Raw genomic sequence first — 26,354 nt, forward strand, 5'->3', positions numbered from 1 at the left:
TTCTGAAGCACTCCCCACGGTGCTTGCCAATAGGGATCTCTTCCCTCTTGGACTCTCAGAGAAAGCGCTGAAGGATCCCCCAGCTGCTCCAATCTATACATTTCATATTATCTGACTCACAGGCTCCCACTGTCATTACCAGGTACATCAACAATCATATTTCACTCAGAACTTTATTATCTGTGTACCATCCACAGGAAAAACGTATCCAGTAGGCACAGTGATACTTGTAAGGACCTATGAAACTGTCTTAATATTAACACCAGAAGGTAAAAGTGAATAATAAATAAAATCTTCAACATATATTATTTATAAATTTGTTTTTATAGCAATGAAGTCATAACATTATACACATGCTGTTGTTGCTGTTTAGTTGCTAGTTATGTCTGAGTCTTTTGTAACCCCATGGACTGTAGCCCATTCAGCTCCTCTGTCCATTAGGGTCTCCAGCATTGGCAGGCTGATTCTTTATGGCTGATCCACCAGGGAAGCCCACATATATATATATATATATATATATATATATATATATATATATATATATATATATATATTTAGGGGGTTCCCAGGTGGTGCTAGTGGTAAAGAACTTGCCTACCAATGCAGGAAACATACTAGACACCAGTTCAATCCCTGGGTCATGAAGATACCCTCAAGGAGGAAATGGCAACCCACTCCAGTATTCTTGCCTGGAAAATCCCATAGACAGAGGAGCCTGGCAGGCTACTAGGGTCGCAAAGAGTGAGACATGACTGAAGCTACTTAGCATGCATGAACATACTTTTTAATGGCAGAAGTGGCCCATGAAGGTACACATCCAAATGCTAGGGACTACAGAAGTCATAATGGAGCCCCGGCTATCTTATATTGCCCAATGATAGTAAGTCCTATTTTCCTAATTAGAATATCCAAGGCTGTCAGCAATCCTCAAACCGGAGTTTGCTAACACCTAAAGCTCAACATTCAGAAAACGAAGATCATGGCATTGGTCCCATCATTTCGTGGGAAATAGATGGGGAATCAGTGGAAACAGTGCCAGACTTTATTTCTGTGGGCTCCAAAATCACTGCAGATGGTGACTGCAGCCATGAAATTTTTTAAAAGACGCTTACTCCTTGGAAGAAAAGTTATGACCAACCTAGATAGCATATTGAAAAGCAGAGACATTACTTTGCCAACAAAGGTCCGTCTAGTCAAGGCTATGGTTTTTCCAGTGGTCATGTATGGATGTGAGAGTTGGACTGTGAAGAAAGCTGAGCACCGAAGAACTGATGCAAAAGAACTGCGGTGTTGGAGAAGGTCCTTGAGAGTCCCTTGGACTGCAAGGAGATCCAACCAATCCATTCTGAAGGAGATCAGCCCTGGGATTTCTTTGGAAGGAATGAGGTTTAAGCTGAAACTCCAATACTTTGGCCACCTCATGCGAAGAGTTGACTCACTGGAAAAGACTCTGATGCTGGGAGGGATTGGGGGCAGGAGGATGAGGGGACGACAGAGGATGAGATGGCTGGATGGCATCACGGACTCAATGGATATGAGTCTGAGTGAACTCCGGGAGATGGTGATGGACAGGGAGGCCTGGCGTGCGGTGATTCATGGGGTTGCAAAGAGTTGGACATGACTGAGTGACTGAACTGGACTGAACTGAACTGAACTGAAGAAACCCCAGACATATTAATGAAATTCTATGACATATTTCTCAATATTTCAAAGAGCTTAATAGAAAAGTATATTTACCCATAATAAGCCCACATGCACTAACTGAAATGTCAGTACTCTTTGCCTTTGCCTGGAACTATACTAAGTCAGTTGGCAACAATGGTGATCTCATGCTGCTGAGTGGTTCTGATACGTGGAATACACAAGGAATTTTTGAGATGTAATCAGAGATGGCAATGGCACCCCACTCCAGTACTCTTGCCTGGAAAATCCCATGGATGGAGGAGCCTGGTTGGCTGCAGTCCATGGGGTCGCTAACAGTCAGACACCACTGAGCGACTTCACTTTCACTTTTCACTTTCATGCACTGGAGAAGGAAATGGCAACCCACTCCAGTGTTCTTGCCTGGAGAATCCCAAGGATGGGGGAGCCTGGTGGGCTGCAGTCTATGGGGTCGCACAGAGTCGGACACGACTGAAGCGACTTAGCAGCAGCAGCGGCAGCAGCAGAGAACCAGATGCCACTACAAATCCATAGGTCAATCACAGAATACCTAGATATAAGTATCGCTTACAGAAGCCAGGTAAAATTACGGTGACGAGGCAGAGAACCCATGTGTCTTCAATCATGCACTGTTTATTATTTAATAATTTTATGTATGCAAGTTCAATAACTGCATTGTGCAGTTTCAAACAGCATATTACATTTTTATTATTATGACCATTGTTTAATATCTGGGCTTAAGTTGGGATGGGAAAGTGTTACTATGTTAAACAGAACATTTGAAAACATGGAGTTCGTGGAGGAGTGGTAGCTGGGAAGAAAAAGGTAAACTATAAAAGGGGTCTATGGTGGTGAAAATACTGGAACCCAATGGGTACTTGGCAGACAGCTTTAGTTCCCTCCCCTGCTCAATACCAATTACCATACAGCTGAAGGATCACAACAGAAATGTCAGTCGACTAATAGCAGTGTGGCACCAGTGGTCAAGTGACAGCATAGCAGCCACATTATGAGTAGATGCTCAACAAGTACTGTTTGATGTATTGTCTACCAGACACAATTTTGCTCATTTGAAATCTGGAGCTCAGGGACCTTATACATTTCAGTGTTAAATGACTCCTGAGTGGGGATGATTTCCAGGAATGGCTTTCTGATGTCAACCAGGTCTCACCAGCCAGTGAAGACAAATTTGTGAAGATAGTTCAGAGATTTTCTTTTTACCTTCTCCAATCCTTTCTCCAAACACTGTCCCCAACTAGATGGTCTCATGGAGTCAACTGCTTCAAAAATGGGCATGCTTCCCCCAATTCTGGAGGAGGTTTAGGGTGGTTTGTTAAGCAGCAACAGATAATGCAAAAAACTAATAAATATAGTTGACCCTTCCCTTTCTAAAAAAAATACTTTCAGAAAACCTGAGGTCAGAATTGGAAGTGATCTACAGAGACCATTCTATGACTTTTTGTTTCAATGGTTTATGAGGTTAACTGGAAAGGCATCAAACATTATGCCTCATTCCAATTCTGGAGTTCATTTGATTTTAACTGAAAAAAGTTTTATCCATTTTATATGAAAATAAATGCCACAAGCTTAATTTAAATATTATTCTAATACAACTCAACACTGAATTATAAATTTAATGGTTGAAGGTTAAATAACCTCTAGAATTTTTTCCTGGGAAACCGACAGCATTTGCAGAAATAGGCATAGTATTTTCTTCCCTGAAAGTTCTCAGAAAAGCAAAAGATAACAAGTCTGTGATCAAATTATCCCCACAGCCTTAATTAAAGTCAGATGCTAAGGGAGAGTTCAAGTTCCTTCATTTTATTTACTAATCCACAAAGAGAAGCGTCAGGAAAATGTTCTTCAATTCTTATTTGCATACTTCCTAATAGGGCTCATTTATTTTTATTTATGTGTTTATATATGTTTATAACACCTTCACCACAATAAACAAATATATCTCTGCCTAAATACAGCAATAAGCATATTTCCACAGAGAATATGAAAATATGGCTGTTTTCCCCTATTCATCTACATGTAAAAATTCTGGCAAGCATTTCCTGTTGAAAACCCCAACATTTTTATTATAAAGTTTTCCCAAGGTGTCTCCAGTGAAGCTGGAGAAAATATATGCATGTGTATAGGTTTAGATATAACAGCAAATCCTGACTATACTGCCTCCATTTGCAGTAGGAGTTATGTTCAGGGTTGCCATAGCAGCCACCCACGCTCACACACACACAAAGGGGTGGTGGAAAAGAGAGAAAGGCAGTTAGCAGAGAACAGAATCTATTGTTAAAAAGACAGCGGTACCTTTCAATGTAATTACAAGCAGGAATCCTGATTTTCAGTCTGAACCACTGTTTAACGATAGAAGATTTCTGAGTGCTAGATTGTTATCACATTTTTTTTTCCTCTAAACATATCTACCACCTAAACCTTTGGTTTTAACTTTTATGGATGCAGAGGTTATGCAGGACCAGGAGGGGATTCAGCTAACCACACACACATTAGGGCTGTTGCTGCTGCTTAGTCGCTTCAGTCGTGTCCAACTCTGTGAGACCCCATGGACTGTAGCCCACCGGGCTCCTCTGTCCATGGGATTCTCCAGGCAAGAATATAGGAGTGGGTGGCCATCCCCTCCTCCAGTGATAAATAATCAACTATTACACAAATAGTAAAAATAATAAAGAAATTCTAAAATAAATAAGAACTAGTAAAGTATTAAAGAAATAAAAGTAAAGCACTCGTGCCTGGCATATACTAAATGCTCAATAAATGTTTGCTAATAATAACTGTTATTGTTAAAACATCTCCAAGTGCTTATTACAGACTAGAACAGTGTGTGTGTGCGTGCTCAGTCACTTAGTTGTGTCCGACTCCTTGAGACCCCATGGACTGTAGCCTGCAAGGCTCCTCTGTCCATAGACTTTTCAGGCAGGAATATTGGTGTGGGTTGCCATTACTCTCCCATGGGATCCTCCCAACCCAGGGATTGAACCAGCATCTCTGGTGTCTCCTGCATTGGCAGCTGGATTCTTTACCACTGTGCCAGCCTGGGAAGCCCCAAGTCTAGACTAGATAAGTGTGACTTTTCATTCAGACATAGCTTAAATAAGTGCCTTTAAGTAAGCTGGTAAAACAAACAAAAAACAGATAAGAAGTTGCTAAACAAATGCCAGCAGACACACCATTTTGGCAGAATAGAAGCACCAAGAGTTTCACTACACTAACACATTAACTACCATTGGCATACCCTGATCACACAACAAAATCTATATCAGTGCTAAGATAATTATGTAACAGTATCTGGTGTCTGAGAGTATTCTGGAATTTGTCTCAAGTCACTGGCTTGGTCACATGTCTATATGCAAGATGTGTTTACAATTAATGTGTGTTAGTTGCTTACTTGCGTCTGACTCTTTGTGACCCCATGAACTGTATAACCTGCCAGGTTCATCTGTCCATGGGATTTCCCAGGCAAGAATACTGGAGTGGGTTACCATTTCCTTCTCCAGGGGATCTTCCCAACCCAAGGATCTAACCTAGGTCTCTTGCACTGCAGGCAGATTCTTTAACCATCAGAACCACCAGGAAAGACCTTTACAATTAACATCCAGATACAAATACAAACATAAGATTTAGATGTGATGACAGTGAAAGAAAAATATTTTACTGTTCCTGATTCACACAAATTTTAAATCTTCATATTAAGGCTAACTGCTCCACTGTCTAGAGGAGCTGGAACAAACAGTCAAGCAATTTAGAGACTAAGAAAGAACACACATGGATTGGATTTTATATCAAGTCTACAAGTACCTTAAAATGTGCAGCAGAAAGCAAAACTAATGGGCTAAAGAAATCAGGGGCAATTAGAGAAACAGTGCTGGGAGCAGTATGAGGGTAAGAAGAGAGTTGTAACTGGAAAACTGTACAGAAGAGAAAATGAATGGAATGAGATTTGTTCCTTAATGCTATAAAAATTTTCCTGATGGGATTTCTTTTAAACTCCAAGAAGTGAATGGTAGAATTAGCTTGGCTTAAACGTTTTAAAAATGTTAAAACGCACACCCTTATGACCTCCAAAATGACTGTGCCATTGAGAGTATTATGTAGGATGCTATAGTTCCACTCTTAAATTGTCTTTTATCTAGAAATCTTTATTTCCAATATCAAGCAGAAGTGTCACAGGAAATATTCTCTCTTTTAGAGATAAACTGACAAGCTTACGTTAGGAACATTAAAAACATTTCCATAAACGAACAGCTCTTTGAGGGGAAAAATAATTCTGAGTTTTTCCAAGCAATTAGAAATTAGTCAAATTTGGCTGACGTTGGCCCTGAGATTTCTTGTCAATGAGCTGAAATCAGAAGTAGTTACTGGCACCATTTACTAGGAGAACTCCAAAAGGAAAAATGTTCTGCACTTCTTACTGGAGCTAAGAAAAAGTCTTCAAAGAACACTTTTGGAGTATAACTTTATAGCTTCAAGGCAGCCTCTGGTGATAAAGGTTAAGAACGATGGATACAAACACTGGGGACAAGAGCTGCCAGCCCAGCATTAATGCACTCAGTGGTGACCACCTCCTTCCACCTAAACATCCTAAGACAGCTGCACCTACGGTCTGGCTCTTACCACTAGAATGACGGCAAATACTCAAGAATGAATAAAACGTGTATAATTTTTAAGGGCATTTTGGTTAGTTCTATAACAAAATACTAAAACAGTGGCTGAGATACTAAGATGATAGAGTTACCAATAAAAAAGAAATTTCTAGAAAAAGAGTGCCTCTTTCCCTACCTTCACCAGGGAACACTGGAAGTTGAGTAGGCAGCAAAGAGGCCTCAGTAGTTCTCTTAATTATACTATTATAAGTTTATAAGGACTGCAAAGGACAAATTTGTTTCCATTAAGCCCTATTTAATATAAAGACAAACATATTCTCAAATGGAAATGCTAATGGCTATATTTTTTAATACAACCAACTACCCACACATAATCTCATGAGAGTCGACTGACTTAATTTTAGTCACAGTACCAACAGCTTTTATTAAAGATAAATTAAATGGCCTGCAGAAAACTGTTAATGTGACTTCCATTATGGCAGGGAGAAATAATTTCTACTTGGGGAGAACTACCAGAAAGACAAATTAAGAATGGCTTCTAATCCTTACTTACTGTCAGATACATAGCTGCATAGACACTGAGAGCCGCTTCTTTGGATGGAAATGTCTTCCTTGCTCTCATGATGAGATCTGGGTTGCCTGTGCAGGCTTCTTCCCCACTGATGAACTGCGTATATTGCTGACACCCAAGTGCCGTGTAGTTGGGTTTACACAGGGCAAGAAAATGGGGAGCCAGGTTTCCTGTGACAACTTGTCCAGCATTTACAAAGATATCTGTTGCAAACAGTCCAAATGTATAAATTCCTGAGGAAGAAAAACACGCCATTTTAAACTCTTTGCTTTGTTGTGCTTCAGTTTACAATAAACCAACATGGAAATATTTTAGAAACTATGGAATCGTTCATACACGTCCATACGTATGGTTCCTTCCATTTCACTCCCTCCAGCTTCCCCCTTTGCTTTCTGAAGTAGTGGGAGTGTTAAATTATTTAACATATTGAGTTGTCTGCCACTGGCTACATTTTTATGCATGGCAGGTTTATAAGACATAAGATAAAAGAAGAAAATATGTTCTAAGACTGTGTTTGGGTAATGTGATGTTTTAAATGGAGACGTGTTTCCCTTGAGAGGGTTCAGTCTATCACCTTCTACTAATGTTAGCAATCTTTTTTTCCCTATTTTTGAATATCTTACTAACATAATACAGAGCAGTCATCTCCCTTTAATTATACCTCTTAAGCCCATTCTAATTGGTATTAACTCAGCTGGAGGTGCCAATTAGCAAAATCTTAGGCCATCAGTTTTAAAAAATCATGTAACTGCTAAGTCCCAGCTTATTTTTTATGTATTGAGTTTCAATTTCTCAAGTTTGGGACAATTTAGTAAATAATAAAGCAATTAGATTATAATTTTTAAATTATCTTCACAATATTAAAATTTACTTGCTTTGTTTACCTGGACATAGAATATTAAGTACATAAATTCCCCCCTTTTGTAAGGAATATGTCAATTTACTCAAAAACCGAAACTATTTTCTAAATTCAATATAATTGGCCACTAATGCCAAAACTTATCTCTTATTTAGGTAAGAAAGGCAAAACAGATTCTTTGGCATCATTGTCAAACTTCCAGCTACAGTCTACAAGGATGTGGTATCAATGTAAAGAAATCCATTCTTTCATAATTTTTTATAATAAAATCCATCAAGGACATTTTAAAACTATACCAAAATACTACTTTCCAAACAGCTGGTTCATTAAAAAGGCATATAATTCTATTATGATAATTAGATGATTTTTTTCTTTGTCATGTATTTCTGGATTGTTTGTTTCCTAAGGCTTTATATAATTATTGACTGTTATGTTGCAAATCAGCAGGAAAAAAATATTTTTCCAGGATTAGATACATGACTATCCTTTTCATTTTCAAAGTATTATATAAGATTATAAAAGGTTCTAACACCCAAATCCGCACACAGCAAAACTCCATGAGTATATAAACCACAATGAAACAAAGACCTTAGTTCTTTATTGAAAACATTTACAAGGAAGAGCTTTCTTTCCATCTTACCAGCATTCCATGAGTCATACAAGTAAATGTTATTAAAATCAGAAATTTGGCAGAGACAGAGAAAAAGAAGAGAATGAAGCTCAATAAAATGTTATCGTATATACCCTCACCTTTCAAATCTCATGGCCTAGCATAGGAACCTAAATGGCAAGTGTTCATCTCTCTTCCCTTGAAATCTAGGCTAAGATGTACTCATTTTATTTAACTAAACCATTCTTTTATCTGGTATAATAAGTTTTCCTGTCTAGAGAGGAATATTTGATAACGATATGGAAATGTCTCTTGATATTTATAAAGCTCCCAAATGTGCTTCAGAATTAAAATAGTGCATCAGGCCCAAGTCCAATATTGAAGTTGACTACAAAGATACTTATTAAAGTGAGATCCCATGAGTGTATCCTCCAGATACACTGGAGTGTGACCTCCAGAATAAAGTCACTAAAAAAGAGTGATGTCTTATTCTATAGTAATGCTTTTCTTGCAAGCTTCCCTTTTATTATAGTAAATTAGAAACATCCAAATCATGATAAACAAGGAAACAAGAAACAAATCAAGTACTTCTAAATATCTTTTAAATCACATAAGTAAGAAACATGCACAGGCTTATATGCATACTTTATGCCATTCAGGCAGAGCTTGTTTTATGGAGCTTCACTTTATTGGACTTCACGAATAATACTTTTTTTTTTTTTTTTTACAAATGGGAGGTTTGTGGCAACCCTGTGTTGAGCAAATCTACTGGTGCTATTTTTCCACTAATATTGGCTCACTCTGTGTGTCTCTGTCACATTTTAGCAATTCTCTCAAGATTTCAAAGATTTTCATTATGATTTATTTGTTATTGGTCATCTATGGTAGTTCTTTGGGTGCAAGACATACTGTACTCATATAAGGCAGTGAACTTGATAAATGCGTGTGTTCTGACTGCTTTACCAACTACTGATTCCCCTATATTTCTCTCCCTCTCCTCCAGCCTCCCTACTCTCTAAGACACAACATTACTGAAACTATGCCAATTAAAAATCCTACAATAGCCTCTAAATATACAAGTGAAAGGAACAGTCACACATCTCACCCTTAATCAAAAGCTACAAAGGATGAAACTCCATGAGAAAGACATGTCGAAAGCTGAGACAGGCTGGAACGCTAGGTCTCTTGTGTCATTTAGCCAAGTCATGAATGCAAAGAAAAAGCTCTTTAAGGAAATTAAAAGTGCTACGCCAGTGAACACACTGATGATAAGAAAGTGGAACAGCCTTATTGCTGATTTGAAGCAACTTGTAGTAGTCTGGACAGATCCAATCAACCACAGTCCTCCCTCAAGACAAAGCCTAATCCACAGCAAGGTCTTAACTCTCTGCAGTTCTATAGAGGTGAGTAAGTTGCAGAAGAAAAGTTTGAATCGAAGCTAGCAGAGGATGATTCATGAGGTTTAAGGAAACAAGTCATCTCCACGGAAGGAAAGTACAAGCTGAAGCATCAAGTGCTGATACAGAAGCTGCAGTGTTATTCAGATGACCTAGCTGAGATCATTAATGAAGGTATCTACATTAAAGAACAGATTTTCAGTGTAGATAAAACAGCCTTCTATTGGAAGAAGATACCACCAAGCACTTTCAGATCTAGAAAGAAGAAAAATGCCTGGCTTTAAAGCTTCAAAAGACAGGCTGACTCTCTTCTTTGGAGCTAATGCAGCTGGTGAATTTAAGGTGAAACCAATGCTCACTTACTACTCTGAAAAGTCTAGGGCCCTAAAGAGCTATGCTGAATATACTCTGCCTGTGCGCTATAAATGGAACCACAAAGTCTGGACAACAGATTATCTGTTTATAACATGGTTTACTAAACATTTTAGGCCCATTGGTAAAACTCGCTGCTTAGAAAAAATATTCAAGTTATTACTGCTCACTAACAATGCACCTGGTCACCCAAGAGCTCTGATGGAGATGCACAATGAGATTAATGTTGTTTTCATGCCTGCCAACACAACATTCATTCTGCAGGTCATGGATCAAGGAGGACTTTTGATTTTCAAGTCTTACTGTTGCAGGGACGAGCCAATTCTGATTCCATGTTGGATCTGTTTCTTTGATTTTAATCTTCACTTTTCATTGTTTGTTTGTTTGTTTTTTTTAACTATATCACACATAATGATCTACTATATCACACATAATGATCTGTCTCCAGGAACCCTGCCCCTCTGCCTTTGTTAGAGATAGTCTAACCCAGCCCACCTGTGAATGGCTGCACAGAAGAAGAAATTAACATATCCCCTATTTTGCAAGATAAATACTTTTTTACTTTACTTCCTCACCTCCTTTCCCTCTCTGTTCTATAAAAGACGTTGGCACCCAGACTCCAATAAGATGGTCATTTTGAGACATTAGTCTGCCATCTTCTTGGTCAGCCAGCTTCCCAAATAAAGTCATAGTCCTTGCCTCAACACGTGGTTTCTTGGTTAACTGGCTCACTGTACAGTGAACAGAGTGAGCTTGGTCTCAGTAACATTATTATTTAAGAAGTACATTTCATAAATTTGTAGCTGCCATAGATAGGGATTCCTCTGATGGTTCTGGACAAAAGGAATTTAAAATCTTCTGGAAAGGACTCACTATTCTAGATACCATTAAGAACATTCATGATTCATAGGCAGAGGTTAACATATTAACATTAATAGGAGTTTGAAAGAAATTGACTTCAACCCTCATGGATGATTTTGAGGGGTTCAAGAACTAAGTGGAGGAAGTAACAGCAGATGTGGTGGAAATAACAAAAGAATTAGAAGCAGAGCCTGAAGATTTGACTGAATCACTGCAATCTCATGATAAAACTTGAATGGGTGAGGATTTGCTTCTCACAGATGAGCAAATAAAGCGGTTTCTTGAGACTGGAATCTACTCCTGGTGAAGATGTGAAGATTGTTGAAATGACAACAAAGAATTTGAAATACTACATAAAGCAGCAGCAGGGCTTGAGAGAACTGACTATAACTTCAAAGGAAGTTCTATCATGGGTAAATGCTATCAAGCAGCATTGCATGATACAGAGAAATCACTAGAGAAAGGAAGAGTCAATCACTATGGCTAACTTTGTTATTATCCTATTTTAAGAAACTGTCACAGCCACCTCAATCTTCAGATTCTACCAATATGATCAGTTGAGGCAAGACTCTCCACCAGCAAAAAGATTACAACTCATTAAAGGTTCCAATGATGATTAGCATTTTTTAGCCATTTTTATTTTTAAAAGTATTTTTAATTAAAGTATGTATTTTTTCAATAGACTAAAATATAACTTCTATATGCACTGGGAAACCAAAAAAGTCATGTGACTCACTTGATTGTGATATTCACTTTACTGTAGTGGTCTTGAACTGAGCTCAAATATCTTAGGAGGTATGCCTGCATATTCTTTAGAAATATGGGTGCAAGCAAATAAAAAATTTTTACTTAAGTAGGCATAACATAATTTAACAGAATTTAGGAAAGTTCAGTTTCATCAAAAACACTTCAGTTCTAAGTATATTATTGCTTATTTTGTTACTAAATGATTCTCATGCAAAGATTAAATGGGTCAAGAATACAGTATTGATATATGTGACAAATATAACTTGTAAAGTTTTATATAAAAGTTATTCTTTCAACAGTATAAATGAGAGCTATGGGGATATATAAGTGGATGGCAATAAAAAGAACACTCTTAGATATGAAGACCTTTCATCTCCGGAGAGCTTTAAAATCATGATGACATCTGATTAGTCTTTAATGGGCTTTCATATAGATTAGGGGATCTAAGCCGTGTTCAGAAAACTAAGATCATGGCATCTGGTGCGATCACTTTACGGGAAATAGATGGGGAAACAGTGGAAACAGTGTCAGACTTTATTTTTTGGGGCTCCAAAATCACTGCAGATGGTGACTGCAGCCATGAAATTAAAAGAAGCTTATTCCTTGGAAGGAAAGTTATGACCAATCTAGACAGCATATTGAAAAGCAGAGACATTACTTTGCCAACAAAGCTCGAAATACTCAAGGCTATGGTTTTTCCTGTGGTCATGTATGGATGTGAGAGTTGGACTGTGAAGAAAGCTGAGTGCTGAAGAATTGATGCTTTTGAACTGTGGTGTTGGAGAAGACTCTTGATCATCCCTTGGACTGCAAGGAGATCCAACCAGTCCATCCTAAAGGGGATCAGTCCTGGGAGTTCATTGGAAGGATTGATGCTAAAGCTGAAACTCCAATACTTTGGCCACCTCATGTGAAGAGTTGACTCACTGGAAATGACCCTGATGCTGGGAGGGATTGGGGGCAGGAGGAAGAGGGGACAACAGAGGATGAGATGGCTGCATGGCATCACCAACTCGATGGGCAGGAGTCTGGGTAAACTCCGGGAGTTGGTGATGGACAGGGAGGCCTGGCGTGCTGCAATTCATGGGGTTGCAAAGAGTTGAACACGACTGAGCAACTGAACTGAACTGAAATGAACTGAAGCACAGTATCTCCACAGTCCCCATTTTGATCCCATCAATATGAGAATAACATCGAAGGGTTATAGTACCCAATACTAATAAGAATTTATCCTAAATGTTGTTTAGTATATACAGTTGTATTTTTTCTTATTTGATAAAGCCAGGAAATAATAATCTAAATTAAGTTTAATTGTTTCAGTTAAAAACTTGCCTTGGCCAAATGTCTATTGAATTGAGATGATTTTCAGTAATTCATCAATATTCATAGGCATTCATGCTAGAATCTGAGATTTAAAGTATCATTAAATCTTGTCCGTTAATAAAATCACCAACACAGTTTTGTCGGTTTTACAAAAAAAAGCAACAATTGAGAAGTAGTTCATGGATTGCTACTTATTATAATTAACAAACACAGCATTTCTTTTCTTTGTCCAGCTATTCTTTTTCATCTTTTGTGATATTCAGCAATCAACCTAGATCATCATTTCTACGTAAGCATTGTTTCTGAAGTTTAACAAACACTAAATCATTTCTTTTATTTACATAATTTTTAATTTCTTTTAGAATATTAAATATCTAAGTGTGGTGGGATTTTTTTTCCCTTAAAATAATGTGGAAATGACATCATGAAGTGGAGTTTTGCAGAAACTAATATGAGAAAGGAGACAAAATAGTATGAAGTGTCTATTTTAAAACCAAATTGACACATTTCAAAGAAAATATAACCTAATATTTGCAAACAGTTAAAATGCTGGTCATTTTAAAGGTTAGCTTATCCATAAACATTATTTCAGAAACAATAAAAAGAATTCAATGAACACATACCAAGAAATCGTACAGTTCTCCTCACCAGTGGGTTTATATAGCAACAGTCTCCAGTTAAAATAGTTTTCTCCTGGTTTTCAAAATCCCTTGTGGCCAGTTGTAGGCAAAACACAGCAGTTTCTCCGACTATTATCTTGCAAGGAAATAAAAGATTAAAGAATATTAGAATTTAACCAGCATAAATGCAGAATATTTCTACTTTTAAAAAATGGATAAAAAGGAGTTCTTCTGAGTGGTAACAATCTTGATATAAAGCTGAACCATATTTGGTTGACCAAACCTTTTTATTATAACCTCCCCCCCCCATATATATAAAACCCATATTTCTCTTAATTCAAAAATGTATGAAATTAATATGGTATGGGATAAAGGTGGGATGGGATGGAGGTCCAAAAGGGAGAGGATATATGTATACATATAACTGATTCACTTCATTGTACAACAGAAACTAACACAATATTATAAAGCAACTATACCCCAATTAAAAAACATCCCCCAGCAAGGAACTGGAGCAAGGGTCATGTATCATAAAAATATTGATGAGGAAATGAGAGCTTGAGGAGGTTAAACAATTTGCTCCCCATAAGGCCAATCACAAGCCAGACAGAAATTTCTGACTCAGTCCTCTATCTGTTGACACTATTTAATACCACAAACAACCACACTAGAAATAAGATTATAAGAAACGAAACCAGAGCCAATAGCACATCTTCCAATTTGTCATTGTTTAGGTCACTTTTTAGGTCATCTTATCAAGGTTAAATTCCCTGACACCCACTAGAGAAGTGATTTTGGGGTCTTTGTGGAAAGCAATATCTAACATTACAAGATATTCAAAATTCTAAGTGGCAGGTAGACAAGGAGTGTTTGACTGATTCTGCCCTCTGAGCCTTCTCTTCTCCAGGGCAGGTATCATGGTGTCTCCACTGACAGGTTGGCTCCATCCCACAGTACACTGAACCCCGAGCTCAGTCTGTTAACACACTACAGTCCCTAGACTAGCAGACACCCAAGAATTCTGAGTGTATGAATTAATTCATCCTCGGTAGATCAGAGGTCTTCGTCTGCCTCTTTTACTTGATTCCTAATAACCAACATTTTCTGCCTTGTTTCTGCAGTGAAGGCTCTACCCTATACCCTAGTTCCTGTAACCAGGTTCTGTGTGCTTAGTTTCTGACTTGCTTACCCATTTACAGTTACCAGACTAAAAGCTGCCTTGTTCAGGCTACTCTTCTGAGTTCCCCTAATGATAACCTCTTGCTTGTCTGTATCTCTGCATGTTGCACTTTTCTGAGTTTTCTGTTTATGTCTTGAGCATACCTGACAAGCACTGTCAAGGTCAATATTATCTGGCTACCACTAAAAGTGTGTGGGGGCTAGTTGTTCAGTAGTGTTGGACTCTTTGCGACTCTGTGGACAGTATATCCCACCAGGCTCCTTTGTCCATGAGATTTCCCAGGCAAGAATACTGGAGTGGTTGCCATGCCCTTCTCCAGGGGATCTTCCTAAACCAGGGATTGAACCCAGGTCTCCTGCGTTGCAGGCAGATTTTTCACCACCTGAACCACTAAAAGAATCCCACTCAAACTGGATTAAGAAGAATAGGGAATTTAATCTAAGGTTGGCGGGTTATCTCAGAACCTAGTGTTGTAACGCACAGGATTAGGTCCAGGGTTGGAAATGTCTCAGGAGTCCAGGCAGCCATTCTCTCAGTCTCCTTCTTTTCTGGAGTCACGCTCTCACCTCAATTCTCTGAATGTCTGACTCATTCTTGTCTTTCTGCAATCTGCGTCTCCTGCTTCTTAGTGTATATGAGTGCCCCAGCAGGCTTGCCCCAGCAAGAACTCTGTGTTGAACATGTCAGCTCAGTTCAAGGAAAATTCAACTAATTAGATTTACTGAACCTGGAGTCGAAATTCCTGGAAGGTTCAGCTTGAGACAGGTGTCTCTTCTGGTCCAATTAATCAAGGTTAAGAAGGTGTGCTATGGTGTATGAAAACTGCCTTATGGGTATAAAGGTTAGTTTTCAAAGAGTCGCAGTGATGTCTACTTCAAACTCCCATCCATTACACCTTGCTGTACCTCTTCCCTGCTAGCTCTTGCCTAGACTAGCAATTTCCATCATGTTCTCTGGATACCGTGTTTTTTTGCATACCTGGACTTTACCTAATCAAATGCATGTGCCTAGGCCCTAGCGTCTGCTTTTCTTTAGTGGGTACGTCTACTTTCCATGCTCTAATTCTCCCTCCCTCGCTGGGATATCTATGGGACCCCTCAACCAAATCATATTCTTAACTTCCCCCATCTCAACCTCCTAAGTCAAAACTCCCACTGCTACAACTCTCAGATAAATTCAAGTAATGAAAATAACACAATTCTTATTATGATGAACGCCTAGATGCCTCTGAGTTAAGGACACTGCACTGATCTTTAAAGAAGGGTTTATAATCCAGCTGGGAGGACACAAAATGAAACTATGGCGGAAGGCTGTACATGCTGAGTTTTGACTGGTGTGGATAGTAAGTGCCAGTAGAACATATAGGAAGTGTCATGGATTCAATGAAGGCATCTATGGTGGCCATGAAATGTGCGCCGCTAGGATCTCTGCTCTGGGAGGTTTTTGGTCTGATGGTCCCAGTTGTCACTCCTTTGGATTAATTACTGGGTCACAGGTTTCCCAGATGGTTCAGTGGGTAAGAAATCAGCCTGCAATGCAGGAGGCTTGCAGGAGACGCAGGTTTGATCCCTGGGTCAGGAAGATCCCTAGAGGATGGCCACTGCAGTATTCTTGTCTGGAGAATCTAATGGACAGAGGAGCCTGGCAGAGTATAGTCCATAGGGTTGCAAAGAGCTGGACACATCTGAAGTGGCTGAGCATGCATGCGACTAAGCACTGCCTGTGGGGTCTCCTAGAAGTGGCTAAGCGTGGTGGGGGAATTCAGGTGAGACTATTCTCCGAGACGTGACATAAAGACTCCCCACAATTCTGGTCAAAGTTTTCTTGGAACTATGCTGTGCTCTGAGGTGCCTCCTACCCTATCCTTCCTTCCCTCTCTCCTTCACATGTGTCAGATCTTCATCATAATCTGAATGCTCTCCTTGCTTCTCTGGCTTACCACCCTCCAACTTTTGTCTTTTACAAATGTTCCCCTTGATAAATCTCTTATATATTTAGTCACATTTGGTACCTGCTTCTAGGAGAGCCGGTAGCTCAGATGGTAAAAAATCTGCCTGCAATGCAGGAGACTCGGGTTCAGTCCCTGGGTCAAGAAAATCCCCTGAAGAAAAGGAAATGGCAACCAACTCCAGTATTTTTGCTTGGAGAATTCCATGGACAGAAAAGCCTGGTGGGCTATAGTTGATGGGGTCACAAACAGTCAGACACAACTGAGCAACTAACACTTTCACTTTTTTCCCTAGGAGAACCTAAATTAACGTGACATAAAAGAAAGATAGGGGGCGATCCTTACTATACTTCAAGGAAGAATAATTAGTAGACAGATGGAGAGAATTCTGATGCAAGCCCTACAGAGAAGGCAGTATTAGAACAGGAAAGGAGAGAGCATTTCTCCTGGTAGCTCTCAACTTGATCTGAACATAGGCTAAGGTGGATTAAGTTTGCCTTGGAGGCAGAGGCTCTGGTCAGTGAATTGCAGACCTAAATTTCATGTTCTTTGATTTTTATTTTGATTCTTTTTCTCTTAGCCTGTCAGAAGCCCACTCTTGAGGACTTCATTTCTCCTAAGGCTTTCCCAATCCCTGCTACTAAATACTTCTCTCTCCCTTGGGCTCCAGATGCAAATCTCCACTTATTACATAGCAAAACCACTTATTACATAGCAAAATCTCTGCATGCTCAGATTGGCATGTTGAAGTGCTCTAAGTCTTCCTATCTGAAACGAAATTCCTGTCTCCCACCCTAAACTTCCTGTCACCTTGGACACACAGGCTGAAATTCTCCCCTTTACCCCGACACTAAACCTTCATTTCCTTCCTTTGCCTCTATCAACTGTTAAATTCTATCAGCTTCCTTGCTCAGTCCAGTAAAGAATCCACCTGCAATGGAGGAGACTGCCTGCAATACTTGAGACCCTGTTTGATCCCTGGGTCGGGAGATTCCCCTGGAGGAGGAACGGTAACCCTCTCCATTATTCTTGCCTGCGAAATCCCATGGACAGAGGAGCCTCGTAGGTCACAGTCCATGGGGTCACAAGAGTCGAACGTGATAATGACTAAACCATTCCACCACCACCAGTGCTCTTATATTTTGATTATATTTCAAATATGTCCACTTCTATCATTCTCCCTATTTAAAAATTCAGTCCCTCATCATTTCTTTCCTGCATTAAAACATCACCAGAACTCACCTCTGTGCTTTCATATTCCCTGCTCAAATTGTGTGCAATCCAGGTCCTCTACAATTTCCAGTGTGTCTTCATAGGCAATGCAATAACAGGAGCTGTTTACAGACTATTTACAGATGAACCTAAACCCATCTTTTTCAGCTTCTCTTACAAACCTCCAGACATGCTATGTTACAGTCACAGCTAAACATTTTCATTCTCAAACATACCAGGCATTCCCGTATATTCTGGCTTTTGTACTTGGGCAATGGTAGGCAGTTCTGTTCTTAAGACATGATTTACATATTGCCTACTCTACTGCAGCGCTATTCCTGGGACAAGCCATCCCTCCCTCTCTGCATTCCAATAGCTCTTTGTACATTTATTATGGTACTTTACACATGCTCTTATAAGTATCAGCAACATCTGTCTCCTCCACTTAATTGAGAGGTTCTCTGCGACAAGGATTGTATAATGTTTTCTTTATACTTTCATATTAAAGCACAGTGACTGGCAATGAATATGAATGGCTGCTAGAATGAATGAAATTTAGCTCAGTCTGCCCTTAGAGATAAGGACACCGATCCAGAGAGAAATAAAGAAGTTAATCATGTCTATTCCTGGCACAGCCAAAATTTGAATCCAAGATCAGAGCTATTTTCACCACAGCCTCTATCTAGGACTGTGTAAGCCTTTCCTCTAATTTTTCCAGGTTAAGCCAGATCACCTGCCTGCTCCACTCTGACACTCCTCAAGACTCAAGTCACACCCAGGAGTTCCATCGTATTTCTATAGTTTTAAGGGAAACTTGTTGGGGCACAAAGCACCTTCACAGCTCCTGGGTCTCTAGGTATGAGAGAGCTGAGTATAGAAAGACTTTCCTGATCCTTCTGACGCACATTCCCACCTTCCAACAAAGACCAAAAGAGCTTCACACCATCCTTTCTAACTCTGCCATTATTATTATTTTTTCAAGGTTCTGTTTTCAGAGAAATTTCTTCATATTTCTACTGCAAGCTTTTGGTCCTTATATGTAACTGAGGTCTCACCACCATTGTCAAGAGAAGTTCTTAATCGGGAGTCACTGCCTGCCATTTTCATTAGACTCCCAGAGAAGCTCTTCGTGAAAGATCCTGATTGGCTGTTTTCTCTCCTGGGAGTGGGAGACAGGAAGCATGCCAGGACAAAGACACAGAAGCAAGAGATGGAGAGGCTAAAAGCTTTGTCACTCCATCCTTTGTAGGTTTCCTTGATAAAATTCCCTTTCTCTGTGAACTTATAACTGAAAGCCGTTTCCAGAGACAGCTGAGGGGATGAACAGTGCTAACCGAGCACGGACCCTCGCCCTGCCTGCCACAGGCCGCAGCTGGCTGCAGGGAGTGAGAAAGGAGTGGAACACTGGGAAGGACATCGGTGGCTCTGGTGGGGAAAATCGACTGATTTCCTGAGGGCCAGCAGTTCACAGGGCCCATTCCTCCCCTACCTCAGCAAAGATTCTGATTCACTGGGAAATAATAGAAAAAGGAAAAAAGGCTCTAATGGTAGAGGGGGGTGTAGGCTGGCACAGGAAGAACACAGCAGGAAGCCCTCAGGTCATTTCTTGCATCTGTTTTCCAGCTCCCCTCACATGGACTCACTAACCTCATCCCACCACCAGCCCTCCTCTGCCAAGAGAGGCGAAGGCCCCTGTTCCCCCAGTTCTATAGGAAACCCTGAAGCAACATCCGTGGAAGTTCACTCAAGATCTAGGACAATATATCCGGACTGTGATAAGACGCCCACCAAGGGCTGGGGAGCTGATACTGAAGGGCTGTCACTACCTCACAGGGCTGCGTGTGAGCAAGCGCTGTTGCTTGAGTCACAGTCCCCTCCCCACCGCAACCTGACAGTCTACCTCCTTGGAGGAAACAGTTGTGCTCCTGAACCTCTCCCGCCCTGAAAATGGAAGCCCTACAGCCCACTGAGCAACCAAAATGGAGTACTGTGTTCTAAGTACTATGTTCTAGTACCATGATACATCCTCCTCCAAATGAGCCATCTGTCATGCTTTACTGAACTCACGGCTGACACCACGAAGCTCCATGAACCCTCTCTTGTTTATCAAGCTGTACCTATACACCCCCCCCTTCCTAAATGACCCTTCCATGTCTCCATCTCATCTTTGAGGATAGATCTGGTACCCAGTTCTGTTTTTATCTTCTACCCTGTTCCCCAGTGAGTAAAATGCCCCAGCTGGCTGATGAATAGCAAGCTACAAAAATGCAGCTGTGAATCATAAACCACTAAGTATAAATATCTCTGTTATGAGCACATGCTGCCCTCATACCTCAACTCCCAAAGGCTGACCCTCTGGGAGATGTATTTCTTAATGACAAACTGAACCAAGTTTTTTCTTATGACATCATAGTCAAACTCCAAACAGCTTCATGTTTTCATTTATAAAAAATCCGATGAGAAATTCCTCTCCCCTTCAACTGCTGGCCACTCAAACATACCCATGCTCCATCAGCTTGAGATTAGTACAAGAAAAATATTTCCAATGTACTGCTGCAGCAGAAACCATGCAATCAGTGTGACTACTTGGCACGCATTTCACACACTTCAGATATATATCAGATAATACCTGGAAAGCAACTTGCGTTCATAACAGTTTAGTAATGGCACACAGTTAAATTTTAAAATGTAGGAGGGTACCAGGAGTTTATATGTGGAGTCCTATCAAACACATCATGCATTCTTGGTTATTATAAAGACACATATATAGAGAGTGAGCTCATTTCCCATCTAGCCAAGGAAAGTTCTAAGCTATACTAGGAGGGAAAAAGCTACATTGGGTACTATCTTATTAACTTTGTATCATGATATAGAGAAACAAGTTTCTCCCATGTACATATGGATTTCATACTTGCTAAGTAAGAAAGTTGCTAACTTCTTGGAACAGTTTCTGAGTAAAACTGAGGTTCAGAGAGATGAGAATAAATTCAACTAAAAAAATAATACTTGGCTTCCCTGGTGGCTCAGATGGTAAAGAATCTGCCTGCAGTGCGGGAGACCTGGGTTTGATCCCTGGGTCAGGAAGATCCCCTGGAGAAGGGAATGTCTATCCACCCCAGTACTGTTGCCGGGAGAATCCCATATCTCATAGACAGAGAAGCCTGGTGGGCTAGGGTCCATGGGGCCGTCAGACATGACTAAGTGACTAACACTTTCCCTTTCCCAAAGAAGTAATAGTTGTACGATCCTTCCTAGCATTTAAGAAACTATGGCTATGTCTTGCTACAACCTGTAAATGTCAGAATTTGACCACCAAAAACTTGTGTTCTCGATTTCATAGCATAAAGTAGCTACTTAGCCTGGACCAACATTCCCTGCACACCTGCCTCTAGGTGACTTATATCAAGGGATGAGTGACTTATGACAGTTTCAGACCTACAAGGCAACAAATCAGATGTCTTTCTCCATGTTCTCTGCCTCTATCTGCTGACTAGAGCAAAGAGATTTCTGGGTCCAGCAGTTGTTGGTGCCACAAAGTGGAAGGAGGCCAGGTCCCCGGAGATAGTGGGCCTGCACTGGACTACTACTTGAGTGGATGATAAACTCTAGTGTATGAAGTCACTGAAAAGTGGGGCTAGTCACTGAAATGTGATAGTGGCTAGAACTTGCTAATTTACCTGTTTTTCATTAAAAAGGGTTAAGTCTCAGGCTTAGAGTGTTCTGCAGAAAATAACGGTCTAGAATTTAAAAAAATTGATTTTCACTGTACTTATTTTATGGTTACCTTCTATATCAAGTGATGCTGGTATTCCATTTACAGTAATACATTTTCTTTTATAATAATGTTGGTAAAGTAGATTGGCTTGAAGAAGAAATAAATCATAGTTGAGGTGATATGCGGCCATGACAGAAATCATGAAGGTGAGTCCCTGAGAGGCAAATCTGGGAAACTTTTAATAATAGCTAATATAAAGCTCCGACAAAGCAAAGGAAACAAGATGAAATGCAGCCTATGGAATGGGAGAAGACACATACAAATCATGTATCCAATAAGGGGTTGGGAAGATCCCCTGGAGAAGGGAAAGGCTACCCACTCCTGTATTCTGGCCTCTAGAAACCCATGGACTGTACAGTTCATGGGGTTGCAAAGAGTCAGACACAGTTGAGCAACTTTCATTAATACTAATTCAAAACATATAAGAACTCACACATCTCAGTAGCAACAATAACAACAAAAACCAACCCAATTAAAAGTGTATGAAGGAACTGAATAGGCAGTTTTCAAAAAAAAAAGATATACAAAAGACCAACAGGTACATGAAAAGGTGCCCAACATCACTAAGCAACAAGGAATGTAAAGCAAAACCATAGTGAGAGATCACCTCACACTTGTCAGAATGGCTATCATAAGAGATGACAAGTGTTGGCAAGGTATGGAGAAAAGGCAACCCTTGTGCATTGCTGGTCTATTGATCAGAATGCAAGCTGGTACAACTACTACAGAAAACCATATGGAGGCTTCTCAAAAAATTAAAAATAGAACTACCATGTAATCCAGCAATCCCAAATCTGAGGGGTATTTATCTAAAGGAATTGAAATCAGAATACTGAAGAGACGTCTGCACTCATATTCATTGTGACATTTTTCAAAGTATCTAAGATGTGGAAACAACCTAAGCGTTCATTTACAGATGAATGGATAATAAAGATGTTTCATATATATGTAGTGGGATACTATTCACCACAAGAAAGAAGGAAATCCCACAGTGTGTGACAATGTGAATGAACCTTAAGGGCATTATGCTAAGTGAAATAAATCAAATAGGAAAAGATAAATAGTGCATGGGATCACTTACACATGGAATCTAAAAAAGAAAGAAAGAAAGAGAAACAGTGAAATTCATGGAAACAGAGTAGAACAGTGGTTTGAATCCCAGGGACCGGGAAGTTGGGGAAATGCAGATATACGTGTCAAAGGGCACAAACTTTTAGTTATAAGATTAACATCTTCTGGGGGTCTAATGTACAGCATGATGATTATAGCTAAAAATACTGTATGATATACTTGAATGTTGCTAAAAGAGTAGATCTGAAACATTCTTCGAGGGCTTCAAGAATAAAGTTGAGTTTTTGAATATGTCATGTTAATAGACCAGCTGGGTGGTTAGATTGATCCTTCAAAAGTGTTTGTCACAGTTTGCTTTGCTTCCCTAAACTTTTTGGAAGTAGCTGCCACATGATGTGTTGAATGTGGTTAAGTGAATGAATAAAATACCTCAGTAAAAAAAAAAAAAAAATTCTCATCACACACACAAAGACGGTAATCATGTGATGGGACAGAGGTGCCGGTTTATGCTATGGTGGTAATCATTTTGCAATGTAAAATGTATCAAATCAACACACTGTAACCTGAAACTTATACAATGTTATATGTCAATTATATCTCAGTAAAGTTGACGAAAAAGCTTTTAAAAAACTTACATGACATGTACTACTTTTTAGGGACTATTCTCAGTACTTTGGAAATATTTTTTGTTGTTGTTCAGTCGGAAAGTTATGTCCAACTTTTTGCCATCCCATGGACTGCATCATGCCAAGCTTCCCTGTCCTTCACTATCTATAGGAGTTTGCTCAAACTCATGTCCACTGAATTGGTGAAATTTAATATTTAAAACAATCCTCTGAGATAGGTATTGTTATTGAAATCCAGCTGCGGATGAGGAATATCAAGCAGAGAAAAAGTGCCTACAGTTGGGTACAGGTTGGGTACAGACTGAGGAACCAGCATCTCAACCCAAGGCAGTCCACCTCCTGAGACCATGCTCTTTACATGTTACTGGTAGCAGTTAAGATGTGGGTGTGTGGCAACCAGGAAGCCTTAATACCCTAGGGAAAGGACAGTTTTAGCGCAACCGTGGCTCATAAGCAGCTTAGATTGAAGGATATGAAGCCAAGAACTAGATTTGTTCCTGTGAATTAAGGTTTGTAGTCTTTGAAAAGGAGACTCCTGTTCAAATGCAGATGACAGGGGACAGGAAGGCAACCAATGGATGGGGCGATCATAATGAATCAATTTTTAGTTGGGAAACTAGAGGAAAGGGATCTGCTTTTTTGAGAGTGCTCTACGGGCAGAGATTCGTGGTCCCGACAGCAGCAGCATCCGCAGCACCTGGGAACTGGATGAAAATGCTGCTTGGATTCTATCCCAATTCTAATGACTCAGCAACTCTGGGCAAGAGTTCAGACCATTAATGTTCCAATAAGCCCTCAAGCTCTCTCAGGTCTTCCCTGGTGGCTCAGTGGGAAAGAATCAGACTGTCAATGCATGAGACACGGGTTCCATTCCTGGGTCGGGAAGATCCCCTGGAGGAGGGCATGGCAACCCACTCCGGTATTCTTGCCTGGAGAATCCCATGGACAGAAGAACCTGGCAGGCTACAGTCCACAGGGTCGCAAAGAGTCAGACATGACTGAAGCAACTTAGCAAGCAAGCAAGGGAATGTGGGATGCCTGGAACAGCATAACAGAGCAGTTTGATAAATTGGAATAGTGTGAAAGTCCAGACGCTAAGCCTGGGGTGCATACGTGTGTGCAATGGGGGACCACGGTGGAGCAGGATGAGGATATAAAAGAAACATGGTCTACCTAACAACAAGACGCAGACTTACATGCTATGCTCATTCTTTTTTTCTAATGATTAGAAGCTTGTAAAAAAAAAATTAAAACTTCTTTCCTAATTGAAATAAAAGCTAATTAAACTTTACATGACATAAATACTTTGCTCAACTGTTCATATAAATGTAGGAGACATAAGGTATGAGAAAAATGAATCCTAAGAGCACTGTAATAAAATTCATTCTGTATACTTGTGTTGTTTTTTTAAATTTTCTTAACATATAAGGTCAGATTCTGTATGTTCACAAATCTGCAGTCCAGTACTGTTATAATGCACCTGCCATTCCTCAAAAGAGTTAGTTCATCATCAGTAAAAGAAAAGCTACGTCGTTCAGTTGTGTCCCACTCTTTGTGACCTCATGGACTATACAGTCCATGGAATTCTCTACACCACAGTACAGGAAAGGGTAGACTTTCCCATCTCCAGGGGATATTCCCAACTCGGGGATCGAACCCAGGTCTCCCGCATTGCAGGCGGATTCTTTACCAGCTGAGCCACAAGGGAAGCCCTAATAAAAACTAGTATACAGGTTATTAGCTTGCTTTCAAGCTCTTCTAAAGTACATGTTTGAATTAATTTCCCCTGTTCTTATCAATAATAAAAAAGCAACATGAGAAAATTTAAATAGTCTTTGGGACTTGAAGATAATAAAGTTTCTAGAAATGAGCCTTTGAAGGTCAAGCAAAAATTAAATGTCCCTATGTCAGTGCTTCTTTCCCTTTCACTTTTCACTTTCATGCATTGGAGAAGGAAATGGCAACCCACTCCAGTGTTCTTGCCTGGAGGATCCCAGGGACGGGGGAGCCTGGTGGGCTGCTGTCTGTGGGGTCGCACAGAGTCAGACACGACTGAAGCGACTTAGCAGCAGCAGCAGCACGTCAGTGCTTTTAAAACTAAGTTCAACAGCATGTTAACTAGTTTTTTAAGAGGGGTTGTGGGGAGATTCTTGGGTGAAAAAAAATCAGCTTTAAACTCTAACCCCTCCTGGAGAGTCACAACGCATATTAGCACATCAAGATTCATAATTTCCAGCTGCCCCAGAATGGTATTATTCTACTGTCTTCATTTTACAGATGAGGACACTAAGGCGTAGAGAGATTACCTGCTTATCTAAGGGCATTCAGGTAAGAAGTCAGGAAGCCAGGACTCACTCAACCTCATGCGGTCCAGTTCTGGCATTCAAGTTGACACTGTACTGTTTTATTATTTTGTTCTAATTTAGGAAGAAAAGTCTGGCAGTTAAGGCTTTCTTGTCTGAACTTTCTGCATTTAAAGGTGTGATTTCCTCCCAATTAGCTTTCCCGCATGACCCAAAGCATGACAGTCTGTTCAGTAAAAGTGTTACCTTTTCTGCCCAGTGTTCCCCAAACTTCTCTCATCTTAGCAATCTGTCTTCCAGGTAGAGACTGTATCAGAAACATTAGGCAAAGTAAGTAAAAGCAAAATCTTCCTTATTTTTTAAGAAGAGAAAAATTCACATTTAGGAAGAATTAGCTATATACCTGTGATAACTGGATAAAAGAATTAGGGCTCTTTAGAAGTAAAAAGCTGAGAAACACTAACTTTATAAAGTAATGATGAACTCATGCACCACTCCTCTAACATTAGGTAAGTGAAGTTGCTCAGTCTGTCCGACTCTGTGACCCCATGGACTGTAGCCTATCAGGCTCCTCCGTCCATGGGATTCTCCA

The 26,354-nt window shown here is 40.0% G+C and overlaps 1 protein-coding gene across 2 annotated transcripts in view; it reads right to left on the reverse strand.

Annotated features, from left to right (window-relative positions):
- PLPPR5 (phospholipid phosphatase related 5) overlaps positions 1–26,354 on the reverse strand; it is a 135,376-nt gene that overhangs the window by 76,188 nt on the left and 32,834 nt on the right. For both annotated transcript variants that reach the window (XM_069570822.1, XM_069570813.1), the window contains exons 2-3: positions 13,651–13,783; positions 6,841–7,091 (exon numbers count right to left, since the gene is read on the reverse strand). In XM_069570822.1, coding sequence (XP_069426923.1) covers positions 6,841–7,091; positions 13,651–13,783 — 384 coding nt within the window. The remainder of the gene's footprint in view (positions 1–6,840; positions 7,092–13,650; positions 13,784–26,354) is intronic.

Source organism: Ovis canadensis, chromosome 1, assembly GCF_042477335.2.
Source record: "Ovis canadensis isolate MfBH-ARS-UI-01 breed Bighorn chromosome 1, ARS-UI_OviCan_v2, whole genome shotgun sequence".
Taxonomy (NCBI): Eukaryota; Metazoa; Chordata; class Mammalia; order Artiodactyla; family Bovidae; genus Ovis; species Ovis canadensis.